The sequence below is a fragment of the Rhinoderma darwinii genome, chromosome 1, assembly GCF_050947455.1.
Source record: "Rhinoderma darwinii isolate aRhiDar2 chromosome 1, aRhiDar2.hap1, whole genome shotgun sequence".
NCBI classification, from domain to species: Eukaryota; Metazoa; Chordata; class Amphibia; order Anura; family Rhinodermatidae; genus Rhinoderma; species Rhinoderma darwinii.
In genome coordinates, this window is record NC_134687.1 from 515,357,906 (window position 1) to 515,375,938 (window position 18,033).

The following is an 18,033-nucleotide window of genomic DNA, read 5'->3' on the forward strand; positions in this document are numbered from 1 at the left end:
TTTTCAAATTTTTTTCAACGCTAAGGCCTCAAACACACGGCCTTGGTTTTCACGGATCAATGTTGGGCCGCGAATCCGGACCACAAAAACTCCGGACAAGTAATTTCACGGCCCGGATTTGTTCACAAACTGGTGACTTTTTTTTTTTTATAACGGATCCATGAATCCTGATGAAACATGGTTGCACAATAGACTAAAGGACTGCAACGGATTTGTGGAAACCGCACCAACAAACGTCTGAAATCTCCAATTGATTTCAGGCGGAGGCGTTTTTTTCCTGTGAGCAGAAAAAAAACGCTCGTGGGAAAAAGCGAAAATGCTTTTTTCTTTCCGCGTTTCCATCTCTGACCTCCCATTGAAGTCGATGGGAGGCAGAAAAAGCGTTTTTTTGTGGCACTTTATGCCTCGGCGCTCAATGGCCGCAGGTGAAAAAGGCTGCAAAAAACTCTGTGTGAAAAGCTCCTATCTCACTGACTCCAGCCCTCAAGGAGCTTCTAAAGAGCATAGTTATTTTTTGATCGTCCTGTAAAATTCATAGTTACGATGGGTTTTGCACAATTTTCTTTTGGTCGGTTATCCCTTGGGTAAGGGAATTAAAATATCTAGTAGCGTTGGTAAGTGGTGGCTGAATGAATGCAGAGCACAGAAGCAAGCAATCGTATAATATATTTTTCCCCCCTACAGAGTCTTGGCGGCAACCAGAGTTAGGGTATGTGCACACGCAAAATCAAAAACGCCTGAAAATATGGAGCTGTTTTTAAGGGAAAACAGCTCCTGATTTTCAGATGTTTTTTTAAGTCACTCACGATTTACGTGGCGTTTTTTTTGGAGCTGTTTTTCTATAGAGTCCATGACAAACTGCTCCAAAAACGTCCCAAGAAGTGAAATGCACTTTTTTTCGCGGGCGTATTTTTACATGCCGTTTTTTTAAAACGAAGTGTAAAAAAATGCTCCAACAGAACGCCGTAGGTCCCATTGAAATCAATGGGCAGATGTTTGGAGGCATACTGCTTCCGTTTTTTCAGGCGTTTTTCGAGGCGTAAACGCCCTGAAAACACTCAGTTTGAACATACCCTTAAAGAGGCTCTGTCAGCTCATAAGTGCCCTGTCTCCTACATAAGGAGATGGGCACTATAATGTAGGTTACAGTAGTGTTTTTTACTTGGAAAAACGATCTATTTTTACCACGTTAGTAGCGATTTTAGCTTTATGCTAATTAGTTTTTTAATGCCCAACTGGGCGTGTTTTTACTTTAGAACAAGTGGGCGTTGTACAGAGGAGTGTATGACGTTGACCAATCAGCGTCATGCACTTCTCTCCATTCATTTAGTCCGCGCATAGTGACACTGCATTATTCACCATGTGCTGTCTTATACTGACATATTAACATTACTGAAGTGTTTAGACAGTGAATAGACATTCCTTCCAGCCAGGACGGGATGTCTATATGCAATCCCGACACTTCGTTAACGTTTGTTTGGTACTTACAGCAGAGCATAGCGTAATCTCGCTGTAACCTGTCATTTATAGCATGATCTCACGAGATTACGTGTGCTAATTTCTGGGAAATTGAGACCGCCACGTGAGGGGAGCTGTTAAAGAACATAAATGTTTATCTTGGATTGTTAATGTATGTAATGTTCAGGGTATTATGGATATCTCGGTATAACTACCCCTAGGTATCAGATAGCCATGGTTTGCCAATTAATGGGGCTGGAGAGAGGCTAGAGCGTTCTGTCTGGGCCTTAAGTAAAACTGCTTCAGTTTTGTCCAAATGGATTGCTAATTCGGACAGGGAGCCCAAATTCCCATACCTCCTACAAATGTGCAAGCACTTGTTTGAGATCTTCCCTAATAGCCAGATGTACGTAATCTGCAAAAACCCTTACTTTTGATTTAAAGAGGCTCTGCCACCAGATTTTGCAACCCCTATCTGCTATTGCAGCAGATAGGCGCTGCAATGTAGATTACAGTAATGTTTTTATTTTTTTAAAAACAAGCATTTTTGGCCAAGTTATGACCATTTTTGTATTTATGCAAATGATGCTTGCTAAAGTCCAACTGGGCGTGTTTACAGTAAAAGTCCAACTGGGCGTGTATTATGTGTGTACATCGGAGCGTTTTTACTTCTTTTACTAGCTGGGCGTTAGGAATGGGAGTGTATGATGCTGACGAATCGGCATCATCCACTTCTGTTCGTTAACACCCAGCTTCTGGCAGTGCAGACACACAGCGTGTTCTCAAGAGATCACGCTGTGACGTCACTCACTTCCTGCCCCAGGTCCTGCATCGTGTCGGCCACATCGGCACCAGAGGCTACAGTTGATTCTGCAGCAGCATCAGCGTTTGCAGGTAAGTAGCTACATCGACTTACCTGCAAACGCCGATGCTGCTGCAGAATCAACTGTAGCCTCTGGTGCCGATGTGTCCTCGCTGGTCCGACACGATGCAGGACCTGGGGTAGGAAGTGAGTGACGACACAGCGTGATCTCTCGAGAACACGCTGTGTGTCTGTGCACTGCCAGAAGCTGGGCGTTCTGAAGAGAAGTGGATGATACTTCTCGTCAGAACGCCCAGCTAGTAAAAGAAGTAAACACGCCCCGATGTACGCACATAATACACGCCCAGTTGGACTTTTACTTTTCAACACGCCCAGTTGGACTTTAGCAAGCCTCATTTGCATAAATACAAAAATGGTCATAACTTGGCCAAAAATGCTCGTTTTTTAAAAATTTAAACGTTACTCTTATCTACATTGCAGCGCCTATCTGCTGCAATAGCAGATAGGGGTTGCAAAATCTGGTGACAGAGCCTCTTTAAGACCTTCCCAGAGGAATACCAGAAAAGCTAGGGGTAAAGTGGAAATGTCACAGTAGGGGGTCAATATGAATGTTAAAGTGTATTGGGGAAGGACGGCAACCCTTTCTGGTACCTCTAAAGATCTCAATAGGCATTGAGTTTGTGCCGTTTATGGTTATTACGGTGTACGCCTGGTCATGGGTAAGTTGTAGAAAGTTTCACAAAAGTTCCTGGCCAATACAGTTCTTTATAATTACAAAAAAAACAAACTAAGTCACCTAATCGAATGCTTTTTCAGCATCAAGGCTCAGAAAAATGTAGAAACAGGGGCAGAGACACCCAGGGTATTGACTGCATCTACTGGGAGAACACGGAATGGCCAAGTTTTTCTATTCTGGAGTTCCAAACGGGATCAGGGGATTGCATTTTCTCGACATACGATGGTCTCCGAGACCCCCACCGATCACGTACTGATGGCCTATCCTAAGCATAAGCTATTAATACGAAAGTCCTCAAACTCTTAAGTTGCCTAAAATAGAACTCCTCCAGCCACCTAGTTTTCCTCATAACAGTGCCAACCTTACGTTGTCACTTATACAGTGCTCCCTATAAACAGTGCCAGCCACAGTGCCCACCCATAAAAGTGACAGCCATACAGTGACCAACCATAACAGTGCCACTCATGATATTATCAGAGACGCAGTGCACACTCGTAACTGTGCCAGCCACACGGTGTCTACCATTAGTACCAGCCTCACAATGCCTCCCATTACAACTAGGCACACAGCGCACCATTAGCACTTACATGTACATGTTCCCGCTACATGTCTCCTCGCTGCAATACAAGCATGTTCTTGTCAAAATGGTTGGGGAGCGCACAGATCTGCATCACCAGCCATATGTGCACTCCTGGTTATCATAACTAATTTTGATCATTACCACAGCCATATGAGGGCTTAATGTTTACGGGACAAGTCGTACTTTCTAATGGTACTATTTAATATTATGTGCAATGTACTGGGGAAAAATTCAGAATAGGTTGGAATTGGAAAAGAACAGCAGTTCTGTCATTTTCTTATGGATTTCTTTTTTACAGTGTTAAATGTACGGTGAAAATGACACATTAACTTTATTCTGCGGGTCAGTACGATCATGGTAATACCAAATTTATATAGTTTTGTTTCAGTACCTTTTAAAAAAGTCAAGTTTGAAAGAAACAAATGTTTTGCATTGTCATATTGTGACACCCGTAACGTTTTAAACATTTCTATGTACAGAACGGTCTAAGGCATATTTTTGTATGTGGGAAGATGTAGTTTTTATTAATACCATTTGGCGGAATGTCTGGCATTTCGATCACTTTCTTTTAATTTTTTTTTTGTGGGGGCTGAAGTGGCAAAAAAATAAAAAAACCTACGATTCGGCCATTTTTGGACGTGGGGATACCTAATGTGTTTTATGCTTATTTTTGTTTACTTTTATATGTGATCTAGGGAAAGGGGAGGTGATTTTTTTTTTTTTTTTTCTTTTACATTTTTTTTTCCCCTGCTATAGGAATACGCCGGCTCCCGCTATCTGTGACCGGCCCCGTGTGAGGGCAAACATTCCATAGTACATGTATTTGGTTACAAAATTGTTATACTGTAACTTATGTGGATTCCATTTTCCAGTAGCCGGGCACAAACCCTGCATGACCCTGTACCTTTCTCGGAGCTTTATTCTAATGTTGTGGGTTTTAGTTTATTTTATTAGACGCTTATTGGTGGTACAATCAGTCCCATCAGCCAAGGTATCTGTGAATAATGCGTAGCATACTTCTCAATATAGTAAGTGTCAGCCTAAGTGTCGAAGCGTGCCAACCAAGAAAAGACGAAACCGTATCTATTGTGCTTGTGTATTTTTTCAAGTTCATAAATGACCTTTTCTTCTGCTTCGCTAATAAAAAGCAACAACAAAATCACCCCTTTGAACCAATATTTTTTTCCTAGTAATGTTGTGATTGGTCCAGGGCCACTGGTCGCTGGAATTCTGGTAAAGAAGATGAAATGTGGGCATGTGATACTTTTTCAATCTTTGCTAAGTGAACTTTACCAATTTTTGGCAGAAAAAAAATAAACCTGTGCCAGCCTGCACATAGTAATTACATATTAGAAGTCATGAAATCAACTTTATTTTATTTCCTAGTTACTCATACAAAATACAGTGCTGTGAAAAGCAATTCCTTCTATTTTGCATATTTGCCACTCTTAACCCTTTCCCACCGCAGCCATTTTTCAGATTTTCACACTTGTTTTTTCCTCCCCACCTTCCAAATACCATAACGGTTTTATTTTTCCATCAATATTGGCGGATGAGGGTTTGTTTTTTGCGGGACAAGTTGTAGATTTTCACAGCAGCATTTTTTGTACAATATAATGTAGTGGGAAACGATAAAAAAATTATATGTGGGGTGGAATAGGAAAAAAACAGCGATTACTCAATCTATTGTGTGGTTTTGTTGTTACGGCGTTGACCGTGCGGTAAAAACTGCATGTTATCTTTATTCTGCGGGTCAATACGATTACAGCGATACCAAATTGATATAGTTTTCTTTGTTTTACTATATTTACAAGGAAAAAACTGATTGTTAAAAATATTTTTCCGTCGATTTAGCGGTATGAGGGCTTCTTTTTTGCCGGTGAGCTGTAGTTTATATTGGTACCATTTTGGGGTAATTGGACTTTTTGGGCACTTTTTATTTAATTTTTTTGTTGGAGATGAAGTGACCAAAAAACAACAATTCTGATATTTTTTATTTTTTATGGCATTCACCGTGCTTACTAAATAATGATATATTGTAATAGTTCAGACTTTTACGGACGCGTCGATACCAGTTATGTTAGCTTTTTAATTTTGTTACATTGTGTTTGAGGGAAAATGGGATTTACTTTTAATTTATTTTACAGGTTTTTTTTTTTACTTGTCCCCCCAGAGGACTTTAAACAACGATCGTTAGATCGCTTACACGATATACTGCAATACTAATGTATTGCAGTATATCGTGATTCTGACAGTCTCCTATGAAGCCCTGCGCCAAAGTACAAAGATGGAGGACCTGCGGTCCTTCATCAGGCTCCCATGCCAACCAACGGCACCCTCCGATCTCGCCCCGGGGGGGGGAGCCTTGGGGCATTGGAACGTTACAATGGGTCACCCTCCTGTTTTTAGTCATTTAAATGCCGCGGTCGCTATTGACCGTGGCATTTAACGGGTTAAACAAGTGGGATCGTGCTCGAGCGGGATCCCACTCGTTACCCGGAAGTGTGGGCTATAACACACAGCCGATACACTCTATGGAGCGGGCTCAGCCCATGAGCCTGCTCCATACTCTCCCACCTGCCGTATTGGTGGTCACTAAGGGGTTAAAGAGAATCTTTCACCTGCCCATACACGTGCAGCTGAGAGCATGTAATGGGTAGTGCTTCACAAACCTGGTCCCACTTGAAATTATTTTTCTAACTTCCTCCATTATTTACATGTCTGTGCCATTATATTTGGCGCCCGATATGTAAAGAACCCCCAGAACTGTCAATGGGAAGTGTAAATGGCAAGGGGGCATGTTACTATCGCTGTGACACTGGCCAGCAGCTTCGGAGCAGTGTGCGGGCGCGCACGCTCTCACTCTTCAGCTCTTCGTGATAGTAACACGCCCCCATGCCATTCTCATACTGTGTGTGAAGCAGCTTCATGCTGATTGGACAGCGTCAGAGGCTGTGAGATAGCTCCACCTCAGGAGAATCTCTGCTGTTACCTCCCTGTTAGCTTATAACTTTTAAAATAATAAACTTTTTGGGGCACAATATTCACTAGCATTATCAGCGTGACCGCGCCTATCGGAGTAGCTAGGACAGGGATCAGCAACCTTCGGCACTCCAGCTGTTGAGAAACTACTACTCCCAGCATGCCTTGACAGCCAAAGGCTTTATTATTCCTTCCAAAGGCTGTCAGGGCATGCTGGGAATTGTAGTTTCACAACAGCTGAAGGTTGCTGACACCTGAGCTAGGAGGTAGGGTATTACTAAATAAGTAACAGGGCCTCTTTATGGTCAATGTACATGTTTCCTCAATAAGAAAGACACTGGGAAAAAATGGCATCCATAAGGGTATGTGCACACGTAGTGTTCAGCTGTTTTTCGGCCCGTAAACGTACCGAAAAACGGCTGAAAAATCGGACGCAGAACGCCTACAAACATCTGCCCATTGATTTCAATGGGGAATACGGCATTCTGTTCTGACAGGGCGTTTTTTACGCAGCCATTTTTCAAAACGGTCGCGTAAAAAAAACGCCCGCGAAAAAGGTGCATGTCACTTCAGCCGTTTTTGGAGCAGTTTTTCATTGACTAGAAAAACAGCTCCAAAAACGGCTGTGAAAAAGGTGAGTTGCTAAAAAAAACGGCTGAAAATCAGGAGCTGTTTTCCCTTGAAAACCGCTCCGTATTTTCAGACGTTTTTAATTTTGTGTGTGCACATACCTTAAGAGAGTTGCAAGGTACAAACCACTGCATTTGCCAAAAAGAACCAAAAAAGCTCTAAATGACTCCCAAGGCTTTTCGATTAATCTGTGGACTGATGAGTCAAAGGTGGAACTTTCTGGAAGACATGGGTCTTGTTACGTCTAGAGTAGGGCGACCGTATGTTTCATCCGTAATTAGGGACCCATTCATTTCCATTGGCCACGGACACCTTTCCATATTTTTGCGGATGGGTGTTCGTGCTGAAAAATTACAGATCCTGTATATACGTATCAAATACGGACTGTATTTGCGGATACTGTTCCGTATATATGGATAAGTTACGGATGACTACGGATCCGTATTTACGGACAGATGAAAATACGGTCGTGTGCATGGGGCCTAAAGCGAACAGCGCATTCCACTATAGGAACATCATACCAACAGTCAAACGTGGTAGTGTGATGGTCTGGGGCTTCTTTGCTTCTGCAGGACCTGGACGACTCGTCATCATTGAGGGAGCGATAAATTCTGTTCTCTCAAAAAATCCAGAAGGAGAAAGTTCACCCGTCAGTTTGTGACCAAAGGCTCAAGCACAGTTGAGTTATGCAGCAGGGGAAATTACTTTTTCATATGACTGATATAGGTTTTGAATAATTATCCTCAATAAATAAAATTATCATTTAAAAGCTGCATTGTGTTTAAATGTATTGCATTTATCTTATATTAAAATTTAGTTTAGTGATCTGAAACATTTATGTAATTGTATGAGCAAATATTACCAGCGTTTGTGAGTAGAGGACATTTAAAAGGAAAAAAAAAATCTGATCGAGTGCAGCTATCTTTACTTCTATGTCATGTATTTTTTTTTTAAAACCATTCCACAGTTAGGCTATGTTCACACGCACTATTTACGGATGTAATTCAGGCGTTTTACGCCTGGAATTACGGCCGAAAATACTGCTTGAAAGCGCCGGCAAACATCTGCCCATTCATTTGAATGGGTTTTACGATGTACTGTGCAGACGGTCATTTTTTTAGCGCCGCTGTCAAAAAACGCAGCGTAAAAAAGATGCCCGCGTCAAAGAAGTGCATGTCACCTCTTGGGACGTAATTGGAGCCGTTTTCCATTGACTCCATAGAAAAACAGCTCCAATTACATCCGTAATGGACGCTGCGAAAAACGCCTGGACATGCCATTACGTCTGAAATTCAGGAGCTGTTTTCGCCTGAAAACAGCTACGTAATTTCAGCTGTAACGGACGTGCACGTCCGAACATACCCTTATGCTGCCCATACATATTTAGTTTAATGTCCATGGTCTGACGACAATCTAATGTGTAACAGCTTGTCAACCTAAACATGCACATTCGACCAAATGTGCTGAACACTGTTCATTTAAAAACTCTTAGGGAATATATAAAAATGTATATAAATAACAGAAAAATAGAGAAACTATAAACACCCCTTCCCCACAAATAAAGTAGAAATTAAGTAAAACGCCATCACCTGAAAGTATACCTATTATACACTTCTCAACAAAAAAATAAGGGAATGCTTAAAGAGGCTGTCACCACACTATAAGTGGCCTATCTCCTGCATAATGTGATCGGCGCTGTAATGTAGGTAACAGCCGTATTTTTTATTTAGAAAAACGATACATTTTCACTAAGTTATGAGCGATTTTAGATTTATTCTAATGACTTCCTTAATGCCCAACCGGGCGTGTTTTTACTTTTGACCCAGTGGGCGTTGTGGAGAGAAGTGTATGACGCTGACCAATCAGTGACCAATCAGCGTCATACACTTCTCCCCATTCATTTACTCAGCACAGCGTGTGCTGTCACTTACACCCACATTAACGTTACTGAAGTGTCTTGAGAGTAAATAGACATCACTTCCAGCCAGGACGCGATGTCTATTAAACATTCCCGACACTTCGGTGACGTTAATGTGTGTCACTTACTCGATCATGCTTGCTGTCATTTACAGTGAGATCTCGCGAGATCACGCTGTAAATGACAGCAAGCGTGATAACGATACAGGATGACTTTAATGATATCCAAAATCAGACGCCAATCTCACGACCTGTCCATACGGTACATCGGGGTAATCCTGTTTCTATCAAATTTATGGGAATACAGGTTGTTCCTAAATATTGTAGAGTGGGTTACTTGGATAAAAGGATTCTTCAGGTAGAATGCAGATGGTTCCACAGGATGAAATCCGTTAGTTCGGCAGGACTCAAACCCCTATCTCCTATTGCAGCAGATCGGCGCTGCAATGTAGATAACAGTAACATTTTTTTTTTTTTTAAACGAGCTTTTTTGGCCAAGTTATGACCATTTTTATATTTATGCAAATGAGCCTTTCTTAACTTTAAACACGCCCAGTTGTACTTATGTCCAAGTGGGCGTGTATTGTGTGTGTACATCTGGGCATTTTTACCTGTTTTACTAGCTGGGCGTTGTGAATAGAAGTGTATGATGCTGACGAATCAGCATCATCCACTTATTTTCGTTACCACCCAGCTTCTGGCAGTGCACAGACACACAGCGTGTTCTCGCGAGATCACGCTGTGACGTCACTCACTTCCTCCCACAGGAACTTCATTGCGTCGGATGAGCGAGGACACGCTGTGTGTCTGTGCACTGCCAGAAGCTGGGTGGTAACGAAGAGAAGTGGATGATGCTTATTCGTCAGCATCATACACTTCTATTCACAACGCCCAGCTAGTAAAACAAGTAAACATGCCCAGATGTTACAAACACAATAAACGGCCAGTTGGACATAACTTTAAACACGCCCAGCTAGTAAAAGTAAAAACACCCAGATGTACACACACAATACACGCCCACTTGGACATAACTTTAAACACGCCCAGTTGTACTTTAGAAAGCCTCATTTGCATAAATATAAAAATGGTCATAACTTGGCCAAAAATGCTCGTTTTTTAAAAAAAAAACACGTTACTGTAATCTACATTGCAGCGCCGATCTGCTGCAATAGGAGATAGGGGTTTGAAAATCTGGTGACAGAGCCTCTTTAATGAGAATGTCCGTTTTGGCTGCCTTTTTTGGAGTATAACAGGAGTCTCTACCCTATGCAGCATTCGCATAATGCAGCCACTATATTTTGTGTTGATCCACAGACCTGCATTCGATTCTACCTGATGGTGTCACCCACACAAGTGAAGTATCACAAGGTGTCTTTTATATATTCATCTAATATGTTCCGATTTAATGTGTGAGTTTTAGGAGGCTGGTTTAATACTTTCTAACTACAGTCCCTATATGATGCAGCGTCCGCTCATACAGTCACTGGATAAATGGTTTGCAAGATTTCTTAGCAATGCACTACGCTGCAATGTTTCCTGGTCAGGAGATCTGACAGCTCCTTTGTTTACGGAGCTGTGGGGATGTGCTGTTTGCTCCCCAGGGTTACTCTCTCACACGCCCAGCTCCCGCCCCGCTTACATCAGAGGATAGGCGGCGCTGAGCTCTCTAGCTGTGCCTGCCAGGGCTCCTGATTGGATACAGGGGGTGAACAGGGAGGGGGCATGTTTATGAGTATATAGCAGTGTTGCTGTGATCAGGTTTCCACTGCCATTATCAAAACTGTCCTGTTATACTGCCAGTTTGCTCCCTGAAGAGCCAGTATAAAAGGCTGGTGAAACATGTTGGAGCAGTGAAATTAATATAGGGACTATCTGACCAGACTCAGAGCTTCTATATTCTGGCAGAGTAAACCAGCAGCCTCCAACATATACAGCTCCCACACAAACAAGAGGACTTGTGATCAGGGTCCAGGCTAGTGTGGGAATTGTGTAGATGTTAGTCGGTCCCTAGTGCGCACAAAAAGAAAGTGACACTAGTGGATACAGTCCTGAGACTCTAACTCTGGTCAGAATTGTATTTGAAACATTTTTCACACCAGGGTGTTTTGTTTTTTTTGTATCATTTTAAATAAATCCAATAAAGGTAACTTTTTTTAGATTATGGGTCAAGTCCTGCCACTATTGTATACTGTCCAGTTTGGAAGTGTAAGCAATTGTCAATTTCACCTGCTTTATTGCAAATTAATGTGACAACAGGTGCACTGGAGAGGCATCAGCAACACAACACCCAAAAGGGAATGGTTTTGCAGGTGGTGGCCAGAGACAATTCCTCTCTCCTTATCCTTCCTGTCTGATTTTCCTCCAGCTCTCCATTTTGCTAGTGTACTTGTCCCTACTGGTTGCATGAGGTGGAACCTGCAGCCCATTCAGATTGCACAGATAATCCAGCTCCACCAGGATGGTACATCCTTACATAGGTTTGCTGGGTCTACCAACATAATCTCAAGAGTATCGAGCAGATACCAGGACACGGGCCGTTAAACGAGAAGAGCTGGACAGGGCTTTAGGAGGGCATAACCCCATCTGCAGGACAGGTATCTGCTCCTTTGTGTAAGGAGGAACAGAAGGAGTACTGCCAGAGCCTTACAAAATTACCTCTAGCGGGCTACTGGTGTGCATGTTTCTGAGCAATTTGTCAGAAACTGACTCCATGAGGGCTCTACGTCTTGTGGTGTGACCTGTTCTAGATTAACATTTGCCTGGGAACACCAGAATTGGCGGGTCCACCATTGGCTCCTTGTTCTCTTAACAGAGGAGAGCAGGTTCACATTGAGCACATGTAACAGATGTGAAAGAGTCTGAAGATGCCGTGGTGAGCATTATACTGCCTGCGACATTCAGCATGACCGGCTTGGCGGTGGGTCAGTCATGGTCTGAGGAGGCATATCCTTGGATGGTATCACAAACCTCCACGATACCCTGACTGCTGATGGGAACTGGGATGAAATCCTCAAGCCATTGTCAGACCTTACACTGGTGCAGTAAGTCCAGTGTTCCTGGTGCAGGGCAAAGCCCGTCCTCATGTGGCACAAATTTGTAGGCAGTTCATGGATGACAAAGGCATTGATGCCATTGACTGGCCCTCACGTGCCCCAGACCTGAATCCAATTAAGAACCGCTGAAGCATTATGTAAGTGCATCCGACGCTACCAAGTAGCGTCGCAGACTGGCGACTGGCCAATTACCCTAATATAGACATGTAATATATAAAAATTTACGGTAGACAAGGACGATCACAAATAAAAGGTCTATTTTAGGGTAAAACTATGCAATTACCAAAAAAAAAAAACGTTTTATTTCTTTACGATTATTTCCAAACTTTAAGTCTAAAAATTCTAAAGTCGCAAAAAAGATGTGTATAAAAATTATAAAAAAAGAAACCTGCATTGTCTACAGAAAAAACATTGCAAAAATCACGTCGCTAGCCCAACAAAGCTGTTTAACGAACGCGTGCTAAAAATGGCTAAACGGTGTTTGGTCCTGAATGCTCAAAATAACGTGGTCCTGAATCGGTTAAAAAAGTAGACTTTTTTTTTTTTTTTTAAATTTACTAACACTGTATTAAACTTCATGTAACTACTTCTGAGTATTGTGCAGTGAATTGGCATATCAAGTCTAGGCTATAACCAGTACCCCAAACGTTCATGAATGGTGGTAGCACCCAAATATCACAAAAAATTCCTCCAGCAAAGGCTGTCCCAGAGCAGACCTGTATCGTGTAAATCCAGTCTAAAAGGTCCTTTTTATATCCATTTTATACTACAGTAGGTCATTGCTGAATGCAAGCTGTTAGATAATGGGCAGTTACTTCTTCACAGATAAGTTTGTAGGTTAAATGCGGACATAATGTAAAAACATTTTTTATTATTATAACCATTGTCGCTATTTCAATTAGGTGGGTCAACTTTTTGTGGCGTTGCTTCTCTATGCCTTATGGGAAAACTTGAAGATGTCTTCTCTGAGAGAGAGCTCAACCGAATAAGAAGATGGTGCATTATGAGGCAACAAAATGGCTTCCATGGGCGACCTAACAAACCAGTTGACACTTGTTACTCCTTCTGGGTGGGAGCAACTTTAACGGTAAAGATTTGTGAACCTGTAAAGACTAAAATATGCTGTAACTTTCCTTGTAGTAATAGGAGCTAGCTTCGTTGTCTATGGCCCCATGCACACGACCGTTAAAAATCTCCGTAATTGCAAACTGTAATACTGTCTGCAATTACGGCCCCGTTTGGTTCTATTGGGCGGGGACACCTTTCCGTATCGCTACGGATAGGTGTCCGTGCCATAGAACCATGCCGGAAATTATGGAGCATGTCCTACTTTTAGTATTTTACAGGCCGTGCTCCCATACTTTGTATGGGTGCACGTTCTGAAAATGCAGCCGGCAGTGCTTGCAATCGCGGGCGGTGATTACGGGCACAGCCATGTGCATGAGGCCTACAGCTTCTGTTTATTTTTTACTGTAGACCTCTCTAATAATAAAAATCGTTCTATAACGCCAACATATTCTGCAGCACTTTAGAAGTCAGAGGAAACGTATAAACAAAATTAGACATTACAGAGTGACAAGTAATTAAAGCGTGAGGGCCCTACATGCAAGATTGTACTATCTAATAGGATATGGGGTGACACAAGGTAAAAGTGTTAGGCCCCATGCACACGAACGTGCTTTTGCGGCTGAAAATCCACGGGAGAATTGCGGCCCCATTCATTTCTATGGGCCCATGCACACGACCGTGGTTTCCCACGGTCCGTGCATGGCCCAGGAGCCTGGACCGCAGAAAGAGATGGCTTATTACGGCCGTGTTCTGTGGTCCAGGCTCATAGAAAATAATGGACGCGGCCATGTGCACGGCCCGCAATTTGCGGGAGGCTCGCGGATGACACTCCGTGGCCGGCCGACCCGAAAATCACTGCCGTGCACATGGCTACGGTTGTGTGCATGAGGCTTTAGATGAGCGATGGTACAAATCTATCTTTTCTACAAAATGGGGAAAGACACATAAAGCTACATGAGCCGGTCACCCAGCCTGTATGTGTGCAGACACGGATAATATGAAAAGCGGTGTTATGTTCACACTGAGTTTTTTTCAGGCAGAAAATTCTGCCTGGAAAAATCAGCTCCGTTTTCTGCACCACACGCGGTTTTTGACGTGTTTTTTTAGGCCTTTTTTCAACTATCTCCAACAGAAAGATGGATTAACCACGAGCGTTTTTTTCCAAAAAAAACGCGTGTTTTTCAGTCTCCCATTGATTTCAATGGGGGTTTTGAGGCGGAAAACGCCTCCCACCTCCCATTGACATAAATGGGAGTCCATTTCAGCCTTTTTTTGCCGCGACAAAAAAACCTTTGTGTGAACAGGGCCTTAAAAGGAGTCAAATTGGTGAATCGGATTGGCCTTCCCAAAAAGATGTGGTGTAGGGCACACTAAACTGTGGATGTTTCGGTTGCGCATTCCAGAGAACTGGTGCAGCAGAAGAAAAATCCTGGAGACCAGAGTGGGAGGTTCTAATTATGGAGGTGGTTAATATTCGATAGTTGACAGAACATAAATCACGGGTAGGGTGGCAGAGATGAGGCGAGAGCTTTGTGGATGGAAGGTAAAAAATTTGAATTCTAAATTGAATGGGAAACCACAGCAGTCACTGGCGCCGATTTGTTGTTGCACTTGCAAATTTTAATGTAAAAATCTCTGCCTTATATTCTTCATTTACTAGTTTCTTTGAATCTTTTTATTTTTATTTTTTTTTGGGCTTATTGCAGCTGTTAGACATCTTCAAGTATACAAATTTTGAGAAAAACAGAAACTTTATCTTATCTACCCAAGACCGTCTAGTTGGTGGTTTTGCTAAGTGGCCAGATAGCCATCCAGGTACTTTTTATTATTACTATTATTTATGCATGTAACGATATCTGTCTTGTGTATCAAGGTGAGGTGGGTGAATGACAAGATGGACAACAATGAGGCATAAACAAGCTCACAACCATCCTATTTTTATTTCTTGCGACTCTTTAATGTCTATCTTGTAAGTGGGTCCCAATTTTTTAATATAGGTCACCGCCGTTTAGCTGGTCGATGGATGTCATTTTAGATAAATTAATTTGACCAAGCTCCATTATCTTGTATGACTGTTCCCCATCAGGAAGGCAGTCTCTTAAATTGTCCTCCGTTTTCATATGGCACCAGGGATGTCATTGCATTCCTATAACTTGGTACTAAGGCCAAAACTATATCTCTGGTAACTTAACACTAGGGTAAAACCTATATTAAAGACTATGGACACCTTTGAAATCGTCAGAGACACGCAGGACCCGCTGACACTGAACCAGTCAGTGCCGCTGACCCGACGTATTCAGGACTCAGTGCTAGATACAGCTGCTCTGTATACAGGATACAAAGCAGCTGTGTCTTAAAGTAAAAATAATTTTTAATACAGAGTATTTTAAAAGTTGTACCAAACACACTAATAGATTTTTTTTATTTTTACACCTATTTCAAAGGTGTACATAGCCTTTAAGCAGTCATATCTTTTTAATAGGCTTTTATCCTTTTTAATACTTTGTGTGACAACACCATCTGTTGTATTTGAAAGTGACTCGCAACCTACAAAAAGTTGGGGACCTCTGCTGTAGTCAGATACGTATGTTTAATGAAACTTTAAATACGTATGTGTATTAGATTTGGATCTTATCCTTCCATACATTTTTTTTCTCATCGCTCCAGATGCCTTGCATGCATACTTTGGGATCTGTGGCCTTTCTTTGATGGGGGAGTCCGGTATTAACGAAGTACACCCAGCGCTGAATGTAAGCTTAACAACATACAAACATCTCCAGCACCTCCATGACTCCTGGAAAGCCAAGAACTATGGAAGGAGTTCAAATCATCTGCACCTCAGTACTTGACTGATGACCACCAACATCACCTTACGTTGGAGATTCATAGCCCCATTTCTAAGCCATGTATTAACCAAGTGTGCTTTTTCGTACTGGAGTCATTCGATCAAAGTGTTCATTGGTTTGTAGCACTGCATTGTACAACAGGCTTCAACCACTTCTCCTGTACCTCAATAAAAATATATTTTATAAGATGGTATTATTTAAATGTGCTCACCTCCTTATTCAGCAGCTTTAGAAATTCACTTTTATGATTTTAAAAGTTATATTTAGCACCTGTAACAAAAAGTAGAAGTTCTTTAAAAAAACAAAACATATTGGGTACAAGATTACATTATTTCTATTATTATGCAGAATACAAAAAATGGTCCAGAATAAGGGCTTATTTAGACGAACGTGTAATACGTCCGTGCACCGCGCGTGATTTTCACGCGCCTCGCACGGACCTATGGTAGTCTATGGGGCCGTGCAGACTGTCCGTGAGTTTCACGCAGCGTGTCCGTGTGTTTGCGCATCACGCACCCATTGAAGTCAATGGGTGCGTGAAAATCACATGCAGCACACGGAAGCACTTCCAGGTGCCGCGCATGATTCGCGCAACCGCAGTAAAAAGTATGAATGAAAACAGAAAAGCCCCACGTGCTTTTCTGTTTACAAACAGAGTGTCATAATGATGGCGACTGCGCGAAAATCACGCATCATACGCGGATGACACACGGAGCTGTTAAGTACCTTTTGCGCTCGCAAAACGCACACGCTCGTGTAAATCCGGCCTAATGCTCACTGTAAAGTTGATGTAGTATATATGACCAAACTTATTTTATTAGTTGTTCCACATATATTAAATGTCAGCAGAGTTTTGATTAAGTTGGTGCACTGAAAGTTAAAGCGGTCTTCCAACCTTTAGGCACGTGGCCTACAGTGACAGCGGCTCATCTGCGAGTCACAGTGAAATAATGCGATTATTGCAAATTGTGAGCAACTTCAATTTTCCCTAAGAAAAAAAAAAGATTCAGGTGGCTCTTGAAGAATGTAATAATTCCAAATATATCTCTATTTTCTCAAGACTTTTCCCCACATAGGGAAATGCGCCTTAGGGAAATGGCAGCGGTTTTACTGTGATTTGCTGGCCACCGTGCAGCCCTAGCCCAAATAAAACTAGGCAGAAGGCTTCAAATAACATTAAAAAAACAAAAGGCATTCTACTCACCCTTCACTGAATGTGACGGAGTAAAAATACTTTTATTTCGAAACTCTCTAAAATCAGGGGTACAATCATCACCGTGAAAATAATCCACTGTGCTCAAATATTATAGCAAAAAACAAGACTGTGATTCATCACTGATTCAGTTAGGAATCCTAATGGACGAGCACAATCATCATGATGCATGAGGTTGGTGTGCTTGACGATTGTTACAGCTTGTCACTTTCTCAGACCTCTAAAGCAACCAGGAATTCCGTCAGTGCCCCGATGCAGTTGCTGTGATCTTGGTAAGCTGTAACCTGCACTCATTCCCCCTCTATTATGACCCTACGCGTTTCCATACACACAGATTTCATCAGGGGTCTGCTCAGGATTAGATTAAGCGGACTACACGTGTCAGCGATAATACAATTCAACAGTACGTTTGTTTGTACATGCACAGGAGAGTGCTCGCATCTGATAAGTGGCACGCTGATGCTGCGAATGAGAGTTCATATAGATATCGCTCCTCCCGTTTCGCTGGGGCCAACCCCTCCCTGTTAGCCAACCGGATCCCAACAACGTCACTGCTGACGTGCGGCCGTTCAGGGCAGGTCAGACGTGATCCGACCAGCCAATCGCCGCCAGCACAACCTAACAGCGACACTGGCATCCAGATCGCTACAGGGAACACCTCAGCTACACGTCAGTAAGGGAGAGTGTACCGTTACCAGGTTGCATCCTGGTTGCCTATGCTAGTGCA

At 42.4% G+C, this 18,033-nt stretch overlaps 1 protein-coding gene across 2 annotated transcripts in view; it reads left to right on the forward strand.

Moving 5' to 3' along the window:
- Positions 1-16,279, forward strand: part of PGGT1B (protein geranylgeranyltransferase type I subunit beta) — a 104,073-nt gene extending 87,794 nt beyond the window's left edge. For both annotated transcript variants that reach the window (XM_075836482.1, XM_075836491.1), the window contains exons 7-9: positions 13,082-13,266; positions 14,954-15,062; positions 15,915-16,279. In XM_075836482.1, coding sequence (XP_075692597.1) covers positions 13,082-13,266; positions 14,954-15,062; positions 15,915-16,096 — 476 coding nt within the window. In that variant the 3' untranslated portion in view covers positions 16,097-16,279. The remainder of the gene's footprint in view (positions 1-13,081; positions 13,267-14,953; positions 15,063-15,914) is intronic.
- The last annotated feature ends 1,754 nt before the right edge of the window (positions 16,280-18,033 follow it).